Raw genomic sequence first — 25,407 nt, 5'->3', positions numbered from 1 at the left:
GAGAAACTATTGAATACTGAAAACGATCTGAGAGGGGAAGGGGGAGGGGGGAAAAGAGGTGGTGGTGATGGTGGAGGGCACATATGGGGGAGAGCACTGGGTGTTATATGGAAAACAATTTAACAATAAAATATTATGGAAAAAAACAAAACTCACTACTTATCTCTTTAAACTTTTCCGCTCTTGGCTGTATACTTTACTCTGAAATCTCTAAAGAACTCAGGAAGTTCTTTATGCGGCGGTTCCCACACTTTCTCAGTTCATGGTACCCTTACTGTCTACATAATTTTTACACAAATGCCTTAGAAACCCTTGGCAGTTCCAGAGTAGCTGAGTCCAAAGAAGCTAGTGAGCATTTTGTACTAACAACTTTGGCAGCCATTTGGGGAAAAATACACACAGATTGAAAGAAAAAATATTTTATTTCGTTCTTAGCCTTAACTGCTTACTAAAAGGACATGCTCACCTGTTGGAAACTATCCAACTTTGCCAACCTTGGAATCAGACTGGACATGATCACTATCGCCTCCTGTTCCATGATGGCTTTGTGCAGAACTGGCACTATGTACACTGCGAGCTCGACCTCACTAAACCAGGTTGACACTGAAAGGCTTATCGTGTGTGTTAACACTGACATGGCCAAGGGGGTAACTTGTGCGGTATCTGACAGACATAATATTGCTGGGCTTCCCTCAAAAATGTTTATAAATTCCGCATCTCTGTGAGTTCACTGTGGCACTCCAGGGGTGTCTCGGGGCACAGTTTGGAAAGCACAGCCTTCCTGCCTTAAACTTTCTCAACATAATGAAACTATCTATCCATGACTTTCTCCTAAATGTGTGTGTGTATGTATGTGTAAATAAGCCCATAACCCAAACAAATACAAGTTCACACATGAATCAAAGTGCCCAAGAAAAAGGTCTGGAAGTGTACAAGCCAAACTATAACTGTGACCAGCTCTAGGGAGACAACATTTGGAGGAGATAAGAATAAAGGAAGCCTTCCTTTTATCTGCCATGTGGAGCTTTTCTTGAAGCAAATACTTTCACGTATAATAACTATTTAAAAAAACAACAGCCACAATTGTAATGTACCCAAACACAAAATCTTTACCTACAATACCACTTCAGTAAGGCTAATTTCTGTGCAGAGAGGGTCAGTCCCAAACTCCAGTGGAGGGACTTGGTCACTAAAGGACTCAACCAGGCTTTGTTGTACACTAATAGGTGAATACTTCTCATTTACTTCTCCTCACAACATTTCTCTCTTGAGGAAAATTCACTTCCCCTAACAGTGACTCTCAAAGGTGGTAGTCAAGAACAAGACTGCGGGCTTTTCTATACTACTTCCTCCAGTCACCTTCCCAAAGTCTAACTGTTCACACTCTACTCCCACCATGATGCTACAGAGGAGAAGGCTACCATCCTTTGGGGGTATGGGGCTGTTGCCTGGAGGCTGCTGGCAATGACCCTATTTCCTAGCCTGCCTTTCCTCCAGGTGGAGCCACGGGACAAGATTCCACGAAAGAGGAAAAGGGGTGCAGAACCCTGAAATACCAAATTTAAGTCCTTAACTATTCCTAAGAAGACATCTCCATTCCATAGTCAAACAGGATGGACTCCCCAGTCCCCCACTACATCCATTTCTCTGCTTCTTTGCTTATCCATTTCCCTTGGCAAGACTCGCCTAGGGAGGAAGGGACCATAGGTAAGAAACAGAAGCCTCTCCCTGAGAGATGGCAGAAAGACAGTGAGGGCCAGGGGAAGTGCATGGTGAGAAACAAAAACAGATGAGCCAGAGCTGGAAACAACAAATCAAAGATACAGGAACATAACAATCAATCAGTAACCATATAAAATAAAATGAATAAAATAAAGTAAATAAAAGTACATAAAATTGTCAGGCGTCTTCAGTAACAATTCAACTTCATAAGCTGTGTTTCACCCATGACCTGTTTCATTGCCCTTATTATCAAAGATGAGAAATTCCAGGAGAGCAGGGATAAATGACTTGGATTTCAGAGCTGACCAGCCCTTGGTCAGTGGGTCCTTATCAGGTTAAGTAAGAGCTGGTCTGAGAACCAAGGGGGCTGTCTCCTCAAGAAGTAGGAATAGAAGCCGCCTCTTTCCTGACAGTCCTTAGGTTCACACAGAAGCACAGGCAGGCATGAAGACCTAGAATGGCACCAGCATTTAGAACTCAGCCTTAATAATGAGAAGCCATGAAACACCCAGAGAATAAAGATTAGTGACTGTCGGCACTAATGCAAATACAAGGCTTTTGGCAATGGACCCAGGATCAAGCCTCACCTTAGCTCCTCACAATGTGATTCTTTGACAAACTGAGTCATTTTCTGTCCCCACTGTTTCCCTGTGCCAATGGGGAACATTTTTAACCCCTAAGAAGAGTCTGAGAGAATTATTTAGATCTTTTTTTTTTTGACCTTCAAATGGTCAAGTCATTTACTACCTTCAAAGAGGGCCTGAGGGAACTTCACTCTGTTCCACGGAACATTCTGATGGACCACCCAGGGCCTCTGTGGAAAGTCTGGGCCATATCCCCTTGGCCTGGACAGCCCCGACCCTCCCTAGGCACCCCCAGTCCCCCTGAGCTGACAGTCCTGAGCTTCCTGGTGCTGTTGTCCCAGCCTCCTTGTCAAGGGCCCTACAATTATGCATAATTTATTCCACATGTTTGTCTGTTGCGCCTGCCAGAGGCATCTGTCGTAAATGTTTCAATGCTTTGACTTTAGATGAGTTTTCTTTTGAAATAATTGTCCCTGGGGTGGTGCACTGAACAGTAAATTAACACCCATCTATCCCCAGGCCTCCTCTTGGCACATGTTCTAGCTTCAACGCTCCCCATAAAACATTCAGTAAATGTAGCATCGCAGGCAGCTCCTGGCCACAATGGGAGCACAGGTGCCGTGTCCACACTGGGCAAACAGCTGGGTGACAAGTCCCATGAGGTAAACTCCGGGGACCGGTTACATAGGAGATTATTTTAAAGTCTTCTCAGTGGTTTGTTTTACAGAACATGTGTCTAGGTCTCAGAGTTGCCATCTCCCCAGCTTGCTATACCCTCCTTCCTTGTTCCTTGACACGAAAATACATTTCCCCCCTCTTTGAAGCCATCGGTTATCTGATCCCACCTGGATTGTTCCAGTGACCCCCCCCCCACCTCCCATCCCATCACACACACATACTAATGCATGTTCTCACACATGCTTACACAAACATTCACAACTCACAAGCCGTCTGAACAGCTTATCATCCATATACTCATTATCAGTGGTGGGTGTTCTTGTGTTTTTTGCCAAATTTTTATTTCTGTGCCCCAGTAGCTACTTAATTCCCCAAAGCAAGGGCCTGGCTAGGAAGGAGCTGTGGCCCGTCAGCTACAATGAGTAAGGGTGTGCTGTCTTATTGACTGAATGCACATTCCAGTGCTTTGCCACTTGCTCTCAGATCCACTCTCTGCCATTCCCTTTCTCTGCTTGGTGTTGCAGTGTACTGACCCCTGAAAACAATATTCCCTGGAAGAAGTGAACAATTGACTTTGAGTTGGGTTTGGTCAATAGAGGGGACTGGTGGGAGACTGGAGGGTGGGAGGGGGAGATGCAGGGTATTTCTCCTCCACTGTCCCCCTCTGCTTCAGAAGGCACCTCCTGAAGTAGCTGTACCTCCTGCAGGGTTCCAGCCCCCACTGAGTGGTCCCAGCACCTGGCTTCTGGTAATCCCACCTTCCTCTTTGTCTTTCCAGTCCTAAGAATGGCAGCAATTCCCTGCAGTTGCCAATCTCTGGGCTGCCTCAGTTTCCTGCTTCCTCTAATGCTCGGTTCTAACACCTCTTTAATTAGGTCCTCCTATTGTTTTCCCTCCACTGGTATGTGCTCTGCTTTCTGAGTGTGCTCTAGCTAATACAAAGCTATTGAAAGAAAAGGAGGCATAGGCTGGAATTAGAAAGGACTGAGTGAAAAGTCAGAAGGATGACAGAAAAGATCAGGACTGCTCCTCAACCCCGCCATCCACAGCATCTTGCCCTACTCAGCTTCGAGCCTTATCATCCTGCACACAGAAAAATCTTGCCCTAGAGGGAAATTTGAGGAAACCTCCAAATCTGTCCAGGACAGACTAGTCCAGAAGAGATTCAAACTGATCCAGGGGGCTGGGGGAGAGAGAAAGAGACAGACAGAGCAGAGACAGAGAGACAGAGACAGAGAGACAAAGAGAGAAAGAGACTTTCCTTTTACTAAAAGTATCAGACTCTAGATTCTTCCTTAGAAACACAACATATATATATTTATGTTCCTGAATTTTTCCTATTGTCTGTTGAACCGCCTTGCTGTAAACTGAGGTAATTCTACTCACCATTGTCTTCAGCGGAAATGGAGCACCATGCCATGAGCATTTACACAAAACTATTAAAGAAAACGTAGGGTAGCAAGTTTGTCTTGTACCTCTTTCCAATGAATACCCCTGTCCTTCTTGCCTTTAGTATAAGGAAGAAAGCAAGCAAGCATGAATTTTTAGTAGTGTTTGAGAATCTGTAGAGGGAAAACATGCGAAGGAGAGAGAGAAGCACAGTGGTCAAGAGCGTTGCTCTTGAGTCAGACCGCCTGGCTCATACTCTGATTCTGCCACATATGAGTACTGAGCAAGGTGTTAATTTCTTTAATCCTCAGACTTCTCATGTTTATAAATTGGAGATAACAATGGCTTTGAGACCTATATGAAATAAAACATGTAAAGCCTTACACAAAATAAGCACTCCATATATATTACTCAGAATTTTATTATTATTACTGTCATCACTATGCCCATATTCTTGAAAATCATAAGAACATATGTAAAAAGCCTACAAAAGACCCAGTTTAGACTTAAAGACACCTGCAGATTGAAAGTCAAGGATGAAGAAACATTTATCATGCAAATGAATGTCAAAATAAAGCTGGAGTAGCAATACTTACATTGGACGAACTAGACTTTAAAACTAAGACTGCAACGAGAGCTAAGGAAGGGCATTATATAATCATAAAGGGGAAATCCAACAAGAAAAAGCTAACAACTGTAACTATTTATGCACCTAACATGGGAGTACCCAAGTACATAAAACAATGAAAAACAAACATAAAGGAACTTATTGATAGTAACACAATAATAGTAGGGGTCTTTAACACCCCACTTACATCAGTGGACAGATCCTATAAACAAAATAAACAAGGAAACAATGGCTTTGAGTGATACAGTGTAGCAGACAGATTTCAGAGATATATTCAAAACACTCCATTTTAAAACAGCATAATACACATTCTCTTCAAGTGCACATGGAACATTCTCCAGAATAGATCATATATTAGGTCACAAAATAGGCCTCAACAAACACAAAAATACTGAAATCATACCACACCTCTCTTCTGACCACAACACTACGAAAATGGAAGTCAAGCACAAGAAAAAATTTGGAAAGATCAAAAATACATGGAGGCTAAACAACTAGTAAACAATGAATGGGTCAGCCAGAAAACCAAAGAAGAAATTTAAAAATATATGGAAACATATTAACATGAAAACAAAATTGTACAAAACCTTTAGGCTTTGCAGCAAAAGTAGTTCTAAGGCAGTATATAGCAATACAGACTTATTTTAGGAAGCAAGAACACTCTTAACTAAACAATATAACCTTAGATGTAAAGGAGCTAGAAAAAGACAACAAAGCCTAAAGCCAGCAGAAGAAAAGAAACAAAAAGATTAGAGCAGAAATAAATGATATAGAAACTTAATAGAAGAGATCAATGAAAACAGGAAGCTGGTTATTTGAAAAAATTAATAAAAGTGATAAATTCTAGCCAAACTTATCAAAAATAAAAGAGAAAGGACCCAAATAAATAAAATAATAAATAAAATAACAAATGAGAGAGGAGAAATAACCAACAGCACAGTAATACAAATATTTATAAGAATATTATTATTAACTATACGTAAACAAATTGGACAACCTGGAAGAAATTGACAAATTTCTAGAAACATTTAAACCAGGAAAACTGAAACAGAAAAAAATATAAAACTTTATCAGACTGATAACCACCAAAGAAATTTAATCAGTAATGAAAACACTACCAACAAACAAAAACCCAAGACCAGAAGGCTTCACAGGTGAATTCCACCACACATATAAAGAAAAGTTAATACGTATTCTTCTTAAACTATTCTTTTTTTTATAACAGTTTCTTGTCAAATTGGTTTCCATATAACACCCAGTGCTTCTCCCCACAAGTGCCCCCCTCCATGACCATCACCCCCTTCCCCTTTCCCCCTCCTCCTTCAGCCCTCGGTTCATTTTCAGTATTCAATAGTCTCTCATGATTTGTGTCCCTCTCTCTAAAAAATGAAAAAAGAAGGAAATCTTCCAAATCCATCCTATGAGGCCAACATTACCCTGATACCAAAGCCAAATAAAGCCTCCACTTAAAAAGAGAACTATAGGCCAATATCCCTAATAAATGTGGATGAAAAAATTCTCAATAAAATACTAGCAAATGGAATACAACAGTACATTAAAAAATTCATTCATCACGATCATGTGAGATTTGTTTCTGGGTTGCAAGGGTGGGTCAATATTTGCAAATCAACAAACACGATACACCACATTAATAAAAGAAAGTATAAGAATCATATGAACCTCTCAATAGGTGTAGAAAACGCATGTGACGAAGTACATATCCATTCACGATGCAAACCCTCAACAAAGTACATTTAGAGGCAACATATCTCAGCATAATAAAGGCCATAAAGAAAAAACCCACAGCTATTATCCTCAATAAGGAAAAACTGAGGGCCTTTCCTTTATGGGCAGGAACAGAGATGTCCACTTTTACCACTATTATTTAATATAGTACTGAAGTCCCAGTCAAAGCAAACAACAAAAAGAACTAAAAGGCATCTATGTCAACAAGGAAGAAGTAAAACCTTCATTATTTGGCAGATGACATGATACATATAGAAAACCCAAAAGACTCGACCAAAAAACTGTTGAGCTGAAACAATTTCAGTGGAATCACAGGATACAAAACCAATATACAAAAATCTTTTGCATTTCTGTATACCAATAATGAAACAGTAGAAAGAGAAATTAAGGTATCAACTTAATCAGTTTACAATTGCACCAAAAACAGTAAGATACCTAGGGATAAACCTAACCAATGAGATAAAAGACCTTTGCAGGGAGCCATTTCTGAAGCAAGGCAGGTTTGCAAGGCCTCCCACCATCAGATGACAAGCAGCATCTACACCCACTCAACCCCCACTCAATTTCTGCTTGAGCCCTGACCCCCCAGGTGCCTGACTGACTGATATCAGGAGTGACTTGCCTTCTTATGCTAAAAATACGTGAATTGTACCTTGTGAAGAAACTTGTTATAGGAGTTTCTTCTTTTGTCAGTATAGGAGCAAACGTTACATTTCCTCAGAAAACCTGTTTTTCTTCACCTTGAAAACAGGCTATTAACCCCTGTTCACAAAAGAACTAACTTTTGCCTTTGCTATGCTAAAAAACATTGCCTTGTATTTGAACGCTAAAGATCCCTTCCTTCCCTATATGATAAACATCTAGTCACCTACTTCAATCTCTATTGGTAAAGATTACACGAGTTTCCACCAATCTATGTTCTGGGAAATTTTTACATACCAAAGAATTTGTTATCAGAAATTATTGTCTAAGGCAATTGCCACTTCTGTTTTTTACCCCATACATTTTTTCAATAAATAAAGCTGACTCTCGGGTGAGTGCAGAGATGCCTGCCTGGTGAGCAGAAAAAAAGCCAAGGTGCTCTCACTCCCTTTTGCTGACACCATCCATCCTTCAGGAAGCCCTGGACCTGCTGGAGATGGACTCCAGCAGACCTGTACACTGAAAACTATAAAACATTGATGAAAGAAATTGCAGATGACACAAAGAAATGGAAAAACATTACATCCTCATGGACTGGAGGAATAAATATTGTTAAAATGTCTATAGTACCCAAAGCAATCTACACATTTAATGATATCACTATCAGAATAGCAATAGCAATTTCACAGAGCTAGAACAAACAATCCTAAAATTTATATGGAACCACAAAATACCCCAAAAAGCCAAAATACCTTTGAAAAAAAAAGCTGGAGACATCACAATCCTAGATGTCAACTTATCTTACAAAGCTGTAGTAATCATGACAGTATGGTATTGGCATAAAAACAGACACATAGATTAATAGATCAGGAAACACAGAAATGAACCCACAACTATGCTGTCAATGATTCTGCAACAAAGCAAAAAAGAATATTCAATGTGAAAAAGACAGTCTTGCCAACAAATGATGTTGACAAAACTGGACAGCAACATGTAAAAGAATGAAACGACCACTTTCTTACATCATACACAAAAATAAATGTGAAATCAGTTAAAGACCTAAGTGTAAGACCTGAGCAGTGCCTGGGTGGCTCAGTCAGTTAAGTATATGACTTCAGCTCACGTAGTGATTTCATGGTTTGTAAGTTTGAGCCCTGCGTCAGGCTCTATGCTGACAGCTCAAAGCCTGGAGCTTGCTTTGGATTCTGTGTCTCCCTCTCTCTCTGCTCCTCCCCAGCTCTCACTCTCTTTCTCTCTCAAAAATAAATTTAAAAAATTTAAAAATTAAAAAAAAATCTAAATGTAAGATCTGATACCATAAAAATCCTAAAGGAGAATACAGGCAGAAACCTCTTTGACATCTGCTATAGCAACTTCCTTCTAGATCTATCTTCTGAAGCAAGGGAAACAAAAGCAAAAATAAACTATTGGGATTTCATCAAAATAAAAAGCTTCTGCCCAGTGAGAAAACAATAAAACTAAAAGGCAATCTATGGAATGGGAGAAGATATTTGCAAATGACACATCTGATAAAGAATTAGTATCTGAAATATATAAAGAACTTATAAAATTCAACACTCCAAAAATAAACAATCCAATTTAAAAATGGGCAAAAGATGGGGTTCCTGGGAGGCTCAACTATTGGTTTTGGCTCAGGTCATGATCTCATGATTTGTGAGTTCAAGCCCCACATCAGGCTTCATGCTGACAGTGTGGAGTCTGCTTGAGATTCTCTCTTTCCCTCTCTCTCTGCTCCTCCCATGTTTGCTCTCTCTCTCTCTCAAAAATAAATAAACAAACTTAAATTTTTTTAAAAAATGGGCAAAAGACATGAAAAGTCATTTTTCCAAAAAAGATGACCAACAGACACATGGAAAGATGCTCAACATTACTCATCATCAGGGAAATGCAAATCAAAACTACATTAAGATATTACTTCACACCTGTCATAATGGCTAAAATAAAAACTGCAAGAAACAAGCATTGGCTAAAATGTGGAGAAAAAGGAACCCTCTTCCACTGTTGGTGGGAATGCAAACTGGTGCAACCATTCTGGAAAACAGTATAGAGTTTCTTCAAAAAGGTAAAAATAAAATGACCCTGGGGCACCTGGGTGGCTCAGTTGGTTAAGTGTTCAACTTTGGCTCAGGTCATGATCTCACAGTTCATGAGTACAAGCCCCACATTGGGCTCTCTGCTGACAGCTCAGAGCCTGGAGCCTGCTTCAGAATCTGTGTCTCCCTCTCTCTCTGCCCCTCCCCTTCTCATGTTCTCTCTCTCTCTCTCTCTCTCTCTCTCTCTCTCTCTCTCTCTCTTTCTCTCTCTCTCTCAAGTAAATGAACATTAAAAAAAAAAAAAAAACCCAGAACTTCCCTATGATCTGTCAATTGCACTACTAGGTTATTTACCCAAAGGATATAAAAATACTAATTCAAAGAGATATATGCACTCTGATGCACATAGCAGCATTATCTACAATAGCCAAATTATTGAAATGGCCCAAGAATCCATCAATTGATAAACAGATAAAGAAGAAAACACACACACTAGAATATTACTCAACTATAAAAAAGAATTAAATCTTGTCATTTGCAATGACATGGATGGAGCTAGAGAGTATTATGCTAAGCGAAGTCAGTCAAAGAAAGACAAATACCATATGATTTCACTCATATGGAATTTAAGAAACAAAACAAATGAGCAAAGGGGGTAAAAAGAGAGAGAGAGAGAGACAAACCAAGAAACAGACTCTTAACTATAGAGACAAAACTGATGGTTACCCAGAGGGGAGGTGGGCAGGGGAATAGGTGAAGTAGGTGATAGGGATTAAGGAGGACACTTGTGATGAGCACCAGGTGTTGTATGGAAGTGTGAAATCACTATATTATATGCCTAAAATTAATATTACACTGTTGCTAAGTAATTAATTAAAATAAAAACTTTTTGAAAAGGCAGACTTAAAAAAATATATGTAAGAATACCCAAATTAACACTACTTATGCTCCAAAGTGATGGGTTAATGGCCAACATCATCTCTCACATAAACAAAGAAAGTTACCAACTTTCAGAACCAGAGGCTATAATTCAATCTCCCTTTGAGACAGCTAAAGCAGAAAAGACCCAGAGAAAAGCTCAGCTACCTAGGGAGAGTACCATGACCCTGCCAGCCAGCCTTGGGCCATACCACACTGTCCCTCTGAAGGGTGGACATGTAATTATCACCTCATTACAGTATAGAACATTTAGTTTCAAATCAGCATCATGTTAATGTGATGTAAATTGTTCTCTGGGAAGCCTTATAAAGAGAGAACAAAAAAGCAATGGGCCACAGCTAACATCACACTTAATGGTGAAAGACTAATTTCTTTTTCCTCTTAAGATCAAGAACAAAACAAGGAAGTCTGCTCTCCTCACTTCTATTCAACATCGTACAAGAGATTCTAGGGTCGCCTGGGTGGCTCAGTTGGTTGTCTGGCTTCAGCTCAGGTCATGATCTCACGGTTTGTGGGTTCTGGCCCTGCGTCAGGCTCTGTGCCTGCAGCTAGCTCAGAGCCTGGAGCCTGCTTCAGATTCTGTGTCTCCTTCTCTCTCTGACCCTCCCCTGCTTGTGCTGACTCTGTCTCTCAAAAATAAATAAAAAACATAAAAAAAATTTTTTTTAAAAACAAGAGATTCTAGTCAGGGCAATTATCTGGAAAAAAAGAGATATATAGAGAGAAATAATTTGCATCCAAATTGGGAAAGGAAGAAGTAAAACTATCTTTGTACACAGATAACATGATCTTATACATAGAAAATCAAAGGAACTCATTAAAAACTATTAGAATTAAAAAAATGAGTTCACCATGGTTATGGGATACAAAATCAATACACAAAATCAATTATAGTACTATATATTAGCAATGAATAATGCAAAATAGAAATTAAGAATGATTAGTAATAGCATCAAAAAATAAAATATTTATAAACAAATTTAACAAAATATGTTAGGACTTCTATACTGGAAATATAACATTGTTGAAAAGAACTAAAGAAGATTTAAACAAATAGAAAGATAAACCATGTTCATAGATTATAAGACTTAATAGTGTGGGACACCTGGGTGGCTCAGTCGGGTAAGCATCCAACTTTAGCTCAGTCATGATCTCCTGGTGTGGGGGTTCGAGCCCCGTGTCAGGTTCTGTGCTGACAGCTCAGAGCCTGGAGGCTTCTTCAGTTTCTGTGTCTCCCTTTCTCTCTGACCCTACCCCGCTCACACTCTCTCTCTCCCACCCACCCCCATCAAAAATAAATAAACATTAAGAATTTTTTAAAAATACTTAATGGTGTCATGATGGCAATATTCCTAAATTAATCTATAAATTCAACTCAATTCCTATCACAAATCCTAGCTTGTGTTTTTTATAGAAATTGATAAGCTGGTCATGACATTCATATGGAAATGCAAGGCACCCAGAATTATCAAAACAATTTTGAAAAAGAAGTACAAAATCAAAGTCACGTTCCCAATTTCAAAACTTATGACACAAGCATAGCAATCAAGACAATGTGGCACTGGCATAAAGTTAGACACATAGATTAACAGAAGAGAACTGAGTGTCCAGAAACAAATTCTTACATTTATATTGAATAGATTTTTGATGCGGGTGTCAATATAATTCAGTGGAAATAGTAGTCTTTTAACAAATAGTGCTAGATAATTGAGTATCCACAAACAAAACCAAACAAACAAACAAGAATTTGGACACCTTAGTTAACTCACACATAAAAATTAACTCAAAATGTATTATACACCTAAAATGTAAGAGCTAACACTATAAATCTCTTAGAAGAAAACCTAGGAGTATATCTCTATGACACTGAACTAGGCAATGATTTCTTGAATATGATACAAAAGCACAACTGACAAAAGGAAATACATATAATTTTAATTACAACAAAACCTTTCATGCTTTGAATTGTATCATCAATAAAATGAAAAAACAAGATTCATAGACCAGGAGAAATTATTTGTAAATCATATTAAGTATTGGATTGATATTCAGAATATGTAAATAACTCTTACAACATGATTATAAAAGAACAATTTTAAAAATGGGCAAAGAGGGCACCTGGGTGACACAGTCAGTTAAATGTCCAACCTTTGGTTTTGGCTCAGGTCAGGATCTCACAGTTTGTGAGATCAAGCCCTGCTTTGGGTTCTGCACTGACAGCGTGGAACCTGCTTGGGAATCTCTCTCCCTCTCTCTCTGCCCCTCCCCCCACCTCTCTCTTTCTCAAAATAAATAAATAAACTTAAAAAAATTAAAATAAAATAAAAAGCAAAAAATGGGCAAAGGATTTGAATAGACATTTCTCCAATAAAAGCATACAAAGAGCCAATAAGTACACGAAAAGATGTTCAACATTATTAGTCATTAGAGATATGCTAATTAAAATCACAGTGAAATACCACTTCACACAACTAGGATAGATAAAGTAAAAAAGGTAACAGCAAGTGTTGCTGAGATGCGGAGAAAATGGAGCCCTCATACATTGTATGGTTAGACTGTACTCGAGAAATAGTATGGCAGGTCTTCAAATTGTTAAATATGAAGCTTCCAGGTGACCCAATAATTCCATTCTTACCTATATATCCAAGAGAAATGAAAACACACATCCACACAAAAACTTGTATGCAAATATTCATAGCACCACTTGACCTGCCTCTGATAAGGTAGAAGCCATCCAAGTGTCTATCAATTGGTAAAGGAGGTATATCCAAACTATGTAATATTATTTTGCAATAAAAAATGTATAAAGTACTGATGTAGCTAAAACATGGACAAATCATGAAAACATTCTTCCAAGTGAAAGAAGCTAAATACTATATTTTGCATGATTCCATTGACATGGAAGACCAGAATAGGCAAATCTATTTTATTTTATTTTATTTTATTTTATTTTATTTTATTTTATTTTATTTTATTTTATTTTATTTATTTTGAGAGGAAAGAGGGAAAGACTGTGTATGTGTGCATGCAGAAGGATCAGAGAGGAGGAGAAAAGAGAGAATCCCAAACATGCTCTGCACTATCAGCATAGAGCCTGATGCGGGCTTGAACTCATGAATCTTGAGATCATGACCTGAGCTGAAACCAAGAGTCAGATGTTTAACTGACTGAGCCACCCAGGAGCCCCAGAATAGGCAAATCTATAGAAATAGAAAGTAGATTAGTTATTTTCCAGAATTTGATAACTACTAGGCATAGGGTTTCTTTTTGTGGTGATAAATTTTTTGAGGGGTGCCTGGGTGGCTTAGTTGGTTAAGCATCTGACTCTTGATTTTGACTGGAATCATAATCTCATGGTTTGTGAGTCCCAGCCCCACATCAGGTTCTGCACTGACAGTGTGGAGCCTATTTGGGATTCTTTCTCTCCCTCTCTCTGCCCCTCTCTCTGCCTTTCCCCCCATTCATTTGTTCTCTCTCTCTTTCATTAAGTAAATGAACCTTTAAAAATATTTTAAACTTAGATGGTAGAAATGGCTGCACAAATCTACAAATATACTAAGAAGTATTAAACTGTACGTTTTAAGTGGGTGAGTTTTATGGTCTGAGGCCTAAATCTTAATAAAGAGGTCTTTAAAAATGGGGTTGATATCTTCAAAGTTAAAAAGAAAAAGGAAAAGCAATAGGTCCTGGGGATCAGGTGAAGCTAAGTTTGACTACCAGCTTCCCCACACATTATATTGTCTTCAGAAAATTCCCATACTGCTCTGGGTCTCAATAAATGGTAGCTTGTCATCCAACTGGAAGGAAAATAAAGAGAGGTGAGGATATGCAGCCTCAGGGGCACAGTGAAGGCAGAGCCAATAGGATCCTCTGGGATGAAAGAGCATATCCAAAACCAGCAGATAAACCTTGGTTCTTTGTCCCTGTCTATTCCCCAGAAGAAGGGACCTCTCCTAAATATCCCACACATGAGAGTGTGTCAAGAGCCACGTTATGCAGTGGATATTGACCTCAACTCTTCCAGTAGGCAAGAGTAGCCTCCCTCTCATCAGACAGCAACACATGCTCCTCCTTTCATCTCCCATCTTTGGCTAGACTTACAGCAGGAACAGAATATTTACAATATTAACATAATGGAGGGAACAGAAGAAGGATGTTGACAATCACATTCCGGGCCATTTTCATCTCTCACTGCTCAATCAGGAAGGTCATTTTCTCCCCGTAAGACATTAGATGCTTTGAGCTTTGCATTCTCAACAGTGTAATGGAAATAGATGTTGAATGCTAAAACATAAACATATGTATCATTCATAATGCATTCAGATGTTTTTCAATTATTCATGGTTCCTGAAAGTTATGTGACCTATCATGCATATATATCCAAGCAAAGTTTATATTAGAACCACAGCCTCAATGTACGCAATTCCAGCTCTGTGGCATTCCCGTCCATGGAATTAAAATTAAATGAGTCAGTGGTCAATAAAAGTTACATGTGATTTCCATAAAATTATCCATTGTATATTGCTCTGGGGTGGAGAAATAAGGTTGCATGGAGTTGCTGAAGCTGAGAACACAGAATGCTTGCTTTCTGATGAGGGTGGTGGTGATGATTAGTCTTTCCTAAGAATAAATTCATTATTTCCCTGAATAATTGGCGGTCTTGGACTTACTTTTTGTCTAGGAAAAAAAAAAATAACTCAGAGGGCCACCCTCTTTCTCTTCTAAGTCCTATTTTCTTTAAAAAAAAAAAAAAAGAAGAAAAAAGAAAGAAAGAGGAGGGGAAAAAGCCAGTGTTCTGGCCTCAAAAACACCACATTCTTCTGTTTTGGTGCTTGAATAAATTTGCATGTTAACATGAATGGTTCCAACTTTAAGAATGTAAAATTAAATGAAATTTGAATTCAAAGCCAAGATGGAGAAAAGACACATGCAAAAACAACAGATTTCCAATCTTGTTGATTTTTTTCAGGAACCAGATTAGGAAAGACGTAAACACACACACACACATACACACACGCACACACACACCCTTAGTTTCAAAGAAGGGTGGCACTCAGAGAAGACAAGGCACTGCCAAAGAGGAGCCCCCCACACTGTACCCCCAGCTCACACACACTATGAGTATTTACAGATCACAGCACAGATTCTGAAGCTCTGTTTTAATGTCTGAGTGCCACCATAAAACTCAGAAATAGGACTCGGAAGACATGTTCACCATCACATTCCTACTTGTGAAGGCCCATCCAGATAAAATGAAATGTGAAGAACTTTATATGAGTAGCTCTAGCAAGCACAGGCATGAATTTGCCTCTGCTGGCCATAAGAGCCATGTCTTGCTTGGACTTCATTGCACTTCAAGGCCGTATTGCATAGTGGTTAGATGCACAGACCATCAGAGATGGACGGAATCCCAGGTCTACTCACCATTTACTGGCTGGATGACTTCTGGCAACTGACTTAAGCTATGAACGTAACTTTTTTCATTAGTTTTCATTTGCCTAACAAAGGTGCCAGCCTCATAAATTTATCATGAGAATAAGATAATATAATGCACTTAGAATGGCACCTAGCCTAGCGTAAGCATTCCGCAAGGGTCAACTGCCATTGTGCTAGTTAGTATGGTAGTAGTTATCATTAGTAGGTATTTAGGTGATTCAGTCCTGGCCTGAAACTTTCTTTCTTCTCCATCCTGCTCTATCATTTTTCCCAGACATTACCAACCAGGAAAGAGAGAGAAATAAAGTCATGGCAAAGCCTGCTCTGAGTGCAAGTTAATGAAAAGTGTCATGAATCATCCCCTCCTGTCCCACTTCTGTCAACCCCATATCACAGCCCAGTCTCTGTCCATGAAAGCATTCCAAATAAAATCATAATAGCATCTTCAGAAATAAAGAAGATAGTGAGCAAGAAGTGCCAGCAACTTACCTCATCTTCATCCTCAGCCATATTGGTGTCCAATTTCTGGACTACTGACTTGCCACTCGCCTTTAACATTTTCTCTCGAACTTTGGTTTCATACTCAGGCCTGGAGTGTTCCTAAGACAGAAGAGTCAATGAGTAGTTAGTAAGCAAGCAGAAGAGTGCCCCTGGCTGGTGGATTATGATCGGATACTACGAGTACAGTGAAGTCAGGCATTTAGGATTGAATGTTATTTGGATATGAACTGTCACACCACACACGATCACAAGGAGTCTAGAACAGGAATTCAATGTGGGGGGGAGGAAGGGGACACACAGTAGTTGTTACCACACTGAAAACCAAACCTGGGCATGCTCCTGGGGATGGCACCAGTGTTGAGAAAGGAGAGAGGAAACATTAACTGGGCAGCTGATAAAAACAGAAGCATCTGGTCATTCTACTAACTATCCTCAGACCTCAAACTTTAAGTATCATTGAGCCAAATCCCAGCCAGAGAAACAGATGTGCCCACAGCTGGGAGTTAGGGCAACAACAGGACTTCTTCCTGCTCCACTATTCTGTAAGCTAAAATGGCAACCAATAAACATCAAAGCTAAAGATGGCCATAGGGAATCTTAAAACTTACTTGCCTGAACCTGTTTCCTGTACAGCTTAGGTGAGTAACTCATTGGCAAGTACACCAATGCTCAAGAGATATCACTGAGCCATTCAGCAATTTAAACCTGAATAGTGAGTCACCAGGCATGGGAAAGAGAATAACTAATCAAGAGGACGGTCAAGTCAATGCAGATGCTGAAGCAGGAAGATGCAGGACTTACTTCAAAGAGAATTTAACAGTGTACACCTGGCCTCATTGGCAGGTCTTCTCTGCAACGTCCAAGGATGAATATCTACAGGTGTGAAGACTTCATGTTCCTCCATCATTTATTGATAACTCATAGGCAAGGATTCAGGAGCTGACTCACAGTTGACTCAGAGTACACACATTTCTTTACTACTGCTCAGACATCAGAGATTCCAAAAGCCAAACAAGTTAGGCTCCTAACCAGTCTTTGGCTTTCCCAGGACATGCCATGACATTGGAGAGGAGAAACCATGCATGTGACTTACAAGCATAACCAATAAAATAGGGGGTGATGCTATTCAAGGGTTTTAAGGCACCCTGTCATTACCAATCTCCAAGGATGCATCAGCCCCATCCCTTCCAGGACTTCTCTGCTGCAGCATGCCTGGTGGGACCGCCTCCCTCTTGAATAGCCTAGTGTTTCATATTTTATACCACACAAAGTTCTTAATTATGTATATTTCTATTATTATTTCCTAGCTGTTTTGCATTTGAGAGTTTCCCAATATGAGGATCTGCTATCAAACCTGTCTCATATTTTTCATGGAAATGAGCTCCATGCAGAACACCCAAAAATCTCTAAATGCTTGTGAAGCTCACTGATTTTCATCTATCCTCCAACACATCATTCCCTAATCTGTGTGCCAAAAGAGTTTTAGCTTAAAAGGGACTTCAGGGTCTAAGAGAGTGGAAAAGCCCACACAAGGTTTCACCTGAGAGTCACAAGGAGCATATCAGAAACTCTGAGAAGTTTTACTGTGAAGACACTTGCTTTATTTTTTTAAACCTGCCATTTCTTACAAAAATCCCTTCGCTCCAACAATTAACATCCTATAGGAATACTTTTTTTTAATTATTTTAATGTTTATTTATTATTGAGAGACAGAGAGAGATAGAACATGAGCAGGGGAAGGGGCAGAGGGAGGTGGAGACACAGAATCTGAAGCAGGCTCCAGGCTCTGAGCCTGTTGTGGGGCTTGAACTCGCAAACCATGAGATCATGACCTGAGCCGAAGTCAGATGCTTGACCAACTGAGCCACCCACGCACCCTGCTATAGGAATACTTTGAGAAATCTGGTTTGAAGTTGTCCTTCATCAACTTTGAAATCTGGTCACTTTTCATCTATTTTATTTCCATGGAAAATTTTAATTAAAAAACTATTGCAGTATTTTTTTGGTGAGTACCATAATGTGGATTCTAAACCCCCTCAAAGGTGAGTTGTCTCTACCTTTCATACCCTGCCAAAGGGGTTGAGGAACTTTCCCTACTGACTAAGAGACTGCTCATGACCTGCCTCTGACTTTCCAAAGACATGCTGTGCCATCAGGCATGCCCCCGCATCCCTCTAGCAGTGGCTGTGGCCCACCTCACCCCACACTGGGCCCCCATTCAGAACCCCTCATCTGTTTGGAATAAGCCAAGCATTCTTGGTAAATAAACAGGAGTCCAAGACTTTCAAAGCAGAGTTAGGCTGCTCTGCATTCCAGCTGAGGCAGGTCAGACAAGGATCTCTCTGTTGGTGGCCAAGAAGTTCCGGTGAGGTTACAGAATTCTTCAAAGGCAGGGAGCTAGACAACAGTTTATGGCCAGAGAAAAATATAGCCCCTGTGAGGGTTGCTCCAATACACCCAGCAATGGAAAGGTCCTCCTTATTTCTGATGTTCGCCAAACACAGCCCCTCTGGATTGGTGGTCTGGTGCAAAATCATCACAAACACATAACTCCTCCCACCAAGATTCCAGGAAATATTTCTCAAGGCTACTTCCATCTGGTTGATTTCCTCAGGAGCTGGCTGAAGGATGGCCTCAGGCCAGCTCAGGACAAGCCTTTTCTAAATGATCTAAAGAGGTAAATCCAGAGATACATTCAACAAATGTCTTCATCAAAGAATTTCTAAGCTCCTACTGTGCTCTGAGCTTTTTTCCAAGCTCTGAGGCCACAACGCAAGGTCCCTCCCTTCAAGAAGCTTATCTTCAAGTAGAGGAAGGTGACAATAAGCAAACAAACACACAAATAAGAAACCAGCAGATAGGGATAATAATAAAGGAAGAAATAAAACAGGATGGCTGCTTTGGAATGCAGATTCTGAGCAGGCCAGTGGGAGGAGGGTAATGTTTTGGTTGGGATGGAAAAGTCAAGAAAGTATAGGCCATGTGGAGACTGGAGCATTCTAGGCAGAGGTGACAGCCCGTGCAAAGACTAGAATGAGCTTGGGAGAGAATGAAGGTCTACATGACTGGAAGGACCGAGCAAGGAGAAGAATGACAAATGCTGCGATCAGAAAGGCAGGTAGAGGATTTTGCTTCCTATGTGATAGGAAAACAGCTAGGTTACCTAAAGCTTGCTATGACAGATGAGGGATTGAAGAGAGATGGAGGCGAGGACATCTGTGTTCAGACAAAGCCACTCTCTAAGAGGACCACCTGAGGCCTGACAGAACCTAATGAAGCAAGTGAGGCCCACTGCGCTGACGATCATCCCATCTCATAGAGAAAGACTCTTGAGGTCTGGCAGGCCTCCCTTCAACAAGAACAAAATCCAAAGTAAGTCCTTTGAGGTGACCCTGCTAGTTCTACAGGGAAGCCTCTTAGGCAGGGACCACATTGACCCTGGAAGTTGGCTCTTGAGCTTGGCTTTTCACATCCTTCCCTGCCCTGAAAGAAAGCAGCCTCCAGTCTCTTTCCACATCTCCCTGGTTTAACACCTAGACTTGAGGCATCCCACTTGCTTAACTCTTCCTGGGGTGGCCCATGCGATGCCAGGTAGGAAAGACAGAGGGGAAATGAGCTTTTGTCTGTGCAAGTTACCAATCTCCCCTGAGGAGGTAAAATGTTTCCCAGTGAAGACCACAGGTAAGCATGACGTCTTAGGGTTATAGACAGCTGGCCATCTGGAGATACCTAGAGACACCATCTGATTAAAATAGAAATAACTTCTAATCATGACCTCCAAGGACCCCTGCTTCCCTCTCCCCAATGCCAAGTCATACCCGCCATCCTTTTGTTCATTGCCTGAATGCAAGTTAAACCTGTCCATAACACTTCAGGTAAGGAATCTGGTAAAGTCATAAATACCTTCTCATCCTGCCCTCCATGCCTATGCCTTTCCATGACCTACAGGAGAAACACAGTGTCCATCAAACCTGTTCCTGCAGCCAACTGCACCTTCCTGTCATCTCACTGTTTCTGATCTACACCCCTAGCTTCCCCAGATCAAGACTTCTGCTTGCTGTTTCCTCCTGTGGGTACCCTTTCCTCTCTTTGAAATCTGACCAGTCTTCAAAACTCTGATAAAAACAAAACAAAACAAATTTTAAAAAAGGCATTTCTTCTTCTGGCTGCATTAGCCAGAAGGAATTTCTCTTACATATTCACCTTTGTATTCTAAATATTAGAGGCCAGACAGCATCCTAGTTGAATAGACCCTTTGGAGATGCTCAGAGACTGCCCAACATACTTCCATATTGCATACCAAAAACTGGACATAGTGCTTAGTGGGTATGTTCAGACTGAACTGAACTTAAAGTGTGTTTGATATCCTAGTTTGAAATATAAATACATTAAAGGAAGAGGCAAGGCTGTCCTCCCTTCCTCTCAACCATGCCTGGTCCTGGACTTGCACACTCAGGGCACATCAACCATGCTGTAGAACCAACCTGCCCTGCAATAACCTCACCCATCAGGAGTGACCAGAGCCCAGGAGGACCACCTCCTTGTGCCACAGGTAAACCCAGTCTTGGCCAGGCCACTCTCAGCCTGCACATGAGTTCCTGAAATCATGTATCTCCCATGAAGTTACCACTGTTTGCTGGGTTAATCAGAAACCAGAAAACCTGGATACAGAAAGAAAATGGATCCTATGGCCACCCCTGGCAGGGGCTTGTGACTGAGATTTTGAGGGCACTGAGTCACAATTAAGGCCTTTCTCTGTTTGAGTGTGTTTATACCTCCTCTCTAACAGAGCCTTGCTGGCTTCCTCAGCTCTACTTAGCAGACACACTTAGCTGGTCTCTGCTCCCATGCAGGCTTGAATGCCAGGACATTTCTTCTTCTCTTCTTTGGAGACATGCTAGACCCTGCATTAGGAGAGTGGGAGCTCCCACCACTATCCCCTCAACACCTGGCCATAACTCCATCTCTCTCTCTCTGTTGAAGCAAATGGAACCGACAGGACAAAGATGTCCCGACACAGTCCCACTTCTACAGCTCTTTCTATTGGAAGCACTCATTTGGGCATTCTCCCCTAAGAAATGCAATTGCCTTCATTATTCTCTGTTGCGTTTCTTCCTCATTTGTATCCTCACTGAAGGTAGAATCCATATGTACTTTCTCTGACTTGCCATGGAACCAATGAGCCATCAGTCCCTGGGCATATGTTCAATGCACAGGACTGGAATACAGTAAGCACATATACTCACTGCATGTTAATGGAATCCCCACCTGCCCAATTTGAGTGTCAAGGAAAAGAAATGATGTCATGCTACAGACATAGGGAGTCACAAAGGCTTGAGAACAAGATTAAACTGGGAATTTCACTTGTTTGGTCATAAAACAAAAGCCAAAAAATCCAAGTATAAAGTGAGGCATATCAATTACTATGGGAGAATATAGAAAAGGCCTGCTCTCCATGTAGCTGCCATAATGCTTGTGGCCAACCATTGCACAGGCCAATGCAAGTGCCTCTGGATCTTTCTAGACACTGTACCCAGTACCTCATCAACAATGTCCACAATATCAGGAGCACTTATCCAATATTCACATTTACTGTTCAGTCAGTGGTAGACAGTGTAGACAGATAAGAACTGTAAGCAGCCATGCACATGCTACTCATTGCCAGCTTGCCAACATCAAGACTACAGCCCTAGTTACTCTAAGAGCCCAGGGAGAAGGCTGATTTGTTTTCATCCTTTTCAATATCATCTGTTCATAATACTAGACTCCAGAAGAACCTACCGTTTGCCCTTATCTCATCCTCTAGTTTCACACATACTGTACTGGGTTATAATGTAATAGTTCAGTTGTTCTTCTTCCATAGGCATGAAAGGCAATCAGCATCTGGTACCCACACTTGCCCCTTGACCCTCAGTAGGCTTACCTTTCATGCTATGGGCTACATGAGAGTGTTTCCTACCCTTCGGCTTCATGCACACTAGCACCCATGACATGAAAGATGGAAGTTAAATCTCAGAAGTAAATCTCAAAGCTACCATAAGGCTTTTCTCTTGTACCACCTCTTTTTCTGCATGACTACCCATCAGGTCCAATGTTTTATAGCTAAGAGAAGAATGGGATATGAATTCTTGGCCTCAGTGCCTATCAACCACAGCTAAGACCATGGAGCCAATGGGTTGATGTGGAAGCAAATGTTAAGCAGTCATCTCACCCAAGAAACCAAGAAACCAAGAAAGGACCCAGAGAAGTATGCAAGAGAACTCACTTCTTCCTCTTCTATCCCAGTCAGGTCCCAGAAGTAGCCCAGTCGCATCTGCAGTCTCTTCCAGTTTTCAAGAAACATGGTAGCTTAAAAAGATAGAGAAAAGTTCTATTAATTTTAAAGCGTGGATTTTGACTACCCTTTAAGTTCCCCAATGGAAGTAAATGATAAACTTACAGATTTCAAATTTAAGGACTCCCTTTAAAGCACGTATTCCCTTCCTCCTACTTCTAGCCAGAACTGCTCAAAACATTCCACATCCCTGAGAGCCTACTCAATATATTTAAAAGGAGACATACATGTATACACATATCATGTACCTTTTCCCACTTCTAGGTAATGAGGAGAGGGTAAATACCAATCTCAAGACATGAAGGCAAGATGGAAGGATGAAAAAAATTACACTGGAAGGGTCTGTAGTCCTTCTTGACAAACCTCATCTTCCCTACACATACATTCTTTCTTCCTATCCCTTCCTTGGCTGGCTCTCACTTGTGCCCCCATCTTTCCTTCTGTCCCCAACCCTGCTTCCCTTTGCTGGGCCCCAATCATCCCAATCCTAGGTTATGTAACAGTCTCCTAACTGACCTCAGTCTCAGCCTTCTGAGCCACTCTGCATGTGGCTGATGGAGCCAAAGTGACATTCGCTCATTATTCCATTTGTTCAGCAAGTATCTGCTGTGCACCTCCCACACCTACACATTGGTTGATCTGCATGCTCCAGCTGCAGCCCCTTGAAGGGCCAGCCCAACACACCCCAGGAGAACCAACACCCATTGGCTTGTTATATACCAGGACTGAACACCTAACACCTGCTGGTGGAGCAAGCTGATTCTCTCTTTTGATAACTGAAACTAAGAGACACAAACAGAGGCAAACATGGGACAAGCCATGCAGCACCTGAACGGAGGCAAAGCCATGGTTTCTGATAGCTCCTCCAGCTCCAGTTCCCCAGACGCCTGGGTGCCTGACTTTACCTGCATCCATGAGCTTGCTTCTTGCTTTCTTACAACAAATCTCTTGTTATCTGAGCAAACTTGAACAAATTTCCAATCCTGCACAAAGAACTAGGCTTGATGAAGGTTATCTGCAACATATATAACACTGTTCTCGACACCATGAGGGAGATCAAGGGAAACTAGTGTGGATTTTGCTCTCACGCTGTTTACAGTCTATGGGGAGAGACTGTCAATAACATTAATACAAGGCATAGAGTGAGCAGGACCTCAAGAACGGCACAGATAAGAGCTGTGGGCATGCAGCAGAGGGAGTGCCAGCTGCCAGAGAAGCCACTTGAGTGGAGTCTTTTTTTTAATTTTTTTAATGTTTTTTATTTATTTTTGAGAGACAGAGACAGCACGAACAGGGGAGGGTCAGAGAGAAAGGGAGACACAGAATCCAAAGCAGGCTCTAGGCTCTAAGCTAGCTGTTAGCACAGAGCCTGACACGGGGCTCGAACTCACGAACATGAGATCATGACCTGAGTCGAAGCCGGGTGCTTAACTGACTGGGCCACCCAGGCACCCCGAGTGGAGTCTTGAATACAAGGCATTGAATACAATGGCTTGTGAAGAAGGGGTAGGAAAAGGGCGGATGCCCACTCTCCCCCATCTAAACTTTCAATGACTCCTTATTGCCTCAGTTCTTCTCTCTGATTGCGGAGACCCTGAATATGCAGCCTGACCCATCTGTGAATCCACTCCCTCGGTTTGTCAGTACACAACCTCACACTTGGATTGATGCTAAGGTCATCTCCTCAATGCCCTCCTCATCCCCAAACCATGCAGACTGTCCTGCTCTCCTAAGCTGCCCTCCACTGTCCACCATCATCCTTTCCTGATTCGCTCAAGCCCCACCTCATCCACAGGACCAGGCTTGGGGCACCCTCTTCTCCACACTCCTAACTGTCCTTAGTGTCTGGTGCCCTGGACAAAAAGGAATGTGACACTCCCTGAGGCCATCCCCATACCTCGACACCACCCACAGGAAGAGCCTGGGCACCTACTGCTGCATGATACAGAGCAGTGCAGTAACAGGGCCCATAAACGTCCTCAGCTCTTAGCTGCCTGTCTACCCCAGGCACAGCCAGAACTAAGCAGAACAAACACCTACAGACGAGCTGAATGTGTAGTTGCTGAAGGCTACATTTGTTTTACTTGGAGCCAACGTTACAGTGGGTTCATGCAGTTTCTCCAGTGGATCTGAGGCTTCTTAATGTCACTGCATCATGACCTCCCAACCCTGGCATTGCCTGGGGATGCTCTGAGAACAAGGTTAGCAGGACGGCATCCCTCTTTTTTCCATGCTCTTCTTAGCATCTGAGGAGGGCTCTGCATACAGCAGGGCTCAGAGTGCTTCCTAACTGCCATCTCTACGAAGGAGAGAAGTCCGACCATAGGAACAGAGGAGAGGGGCAAAGAAGTCACTGCAGAGAAGCCATGAGGACAAGGGAGGACCGTCATAATGATGAAGAGCAGCTCACAGCTCCTGGTGTGTATTACACACCAGGGACTTTGCTAAGTGCTCCGCACACATCTATTGACTTCTCACGGGAACACCATGGGGTAAGTATCCCTTCACCCACCTCACAGATGAGCACAATGAGGCCCAAAGGTTAAGTCCCTTGCCCCAGGTTTACAGCACCTTGGTTAAGAGTGCTGACTTTGGTGGGGCACCTGGGTGGCTCAGTCGGTTGAGCATCAGTGAATTCAACTTCAACTCCCTCATCAGGCTCCCTGCTGTCACCCCCGGAACCTGCTTCAAATCCTCTGTCTCCCCCTCCCTCAATTGCACTTGCTCTCTCAAAAATAAATAAACCTTAAAAAA

General features: G+C 41.5%; 1 protein-coding gene across 1 annotated transcript in view; it reads right to left on the bottom strand.

Annotated features, from left to right (window-relative positions):
* The window catches only part of ANO2 (anoctamin 2), a 326,751-nt gene that overhangs the window by 115,559 nt on the left and 185,785 nt on the right, over nucleotides 1-25,407 (bottom strand). Inside the window, exons 13-14 of the mRNA XM_029955559.1 lie at nucleotides 22,585-22,667; nucleotides 16,308-16,418 (exon numbers count right to left, since the gene is read on the bottom strand). Of these exons, the coding sequence (XP_029811419.1) occupies nucleotides 16,308-16,418; nucleotides 22,585-22,667 (194 nt within the window). The remainder of the gene's footprint in view (nucleotides 1-16,307; nucleotides 16,419-22,584; nucleotides 22,668-25,407) is intronic.

Source organism: Suricata suricatta, chromosome 10, assembly GCF_006229205.1.
Source record: "Suricata suricatta isolate VVHF042 chromosome 10, meerkat_22Aug2017_6uvM2_HiC, whole genome shotgun sequence".
Lineage (NCBI taxonomy): Eukaryota > Metazoa > Chordata > Mammalia > Carnivora > Herpestidae > Suricata > Suricata suricatta.
The sequence above is the reverse complement of the archived record's forward strand: the minus strand, read 5'-3'. Positions and strand labels throughout refer to the sequence as shown.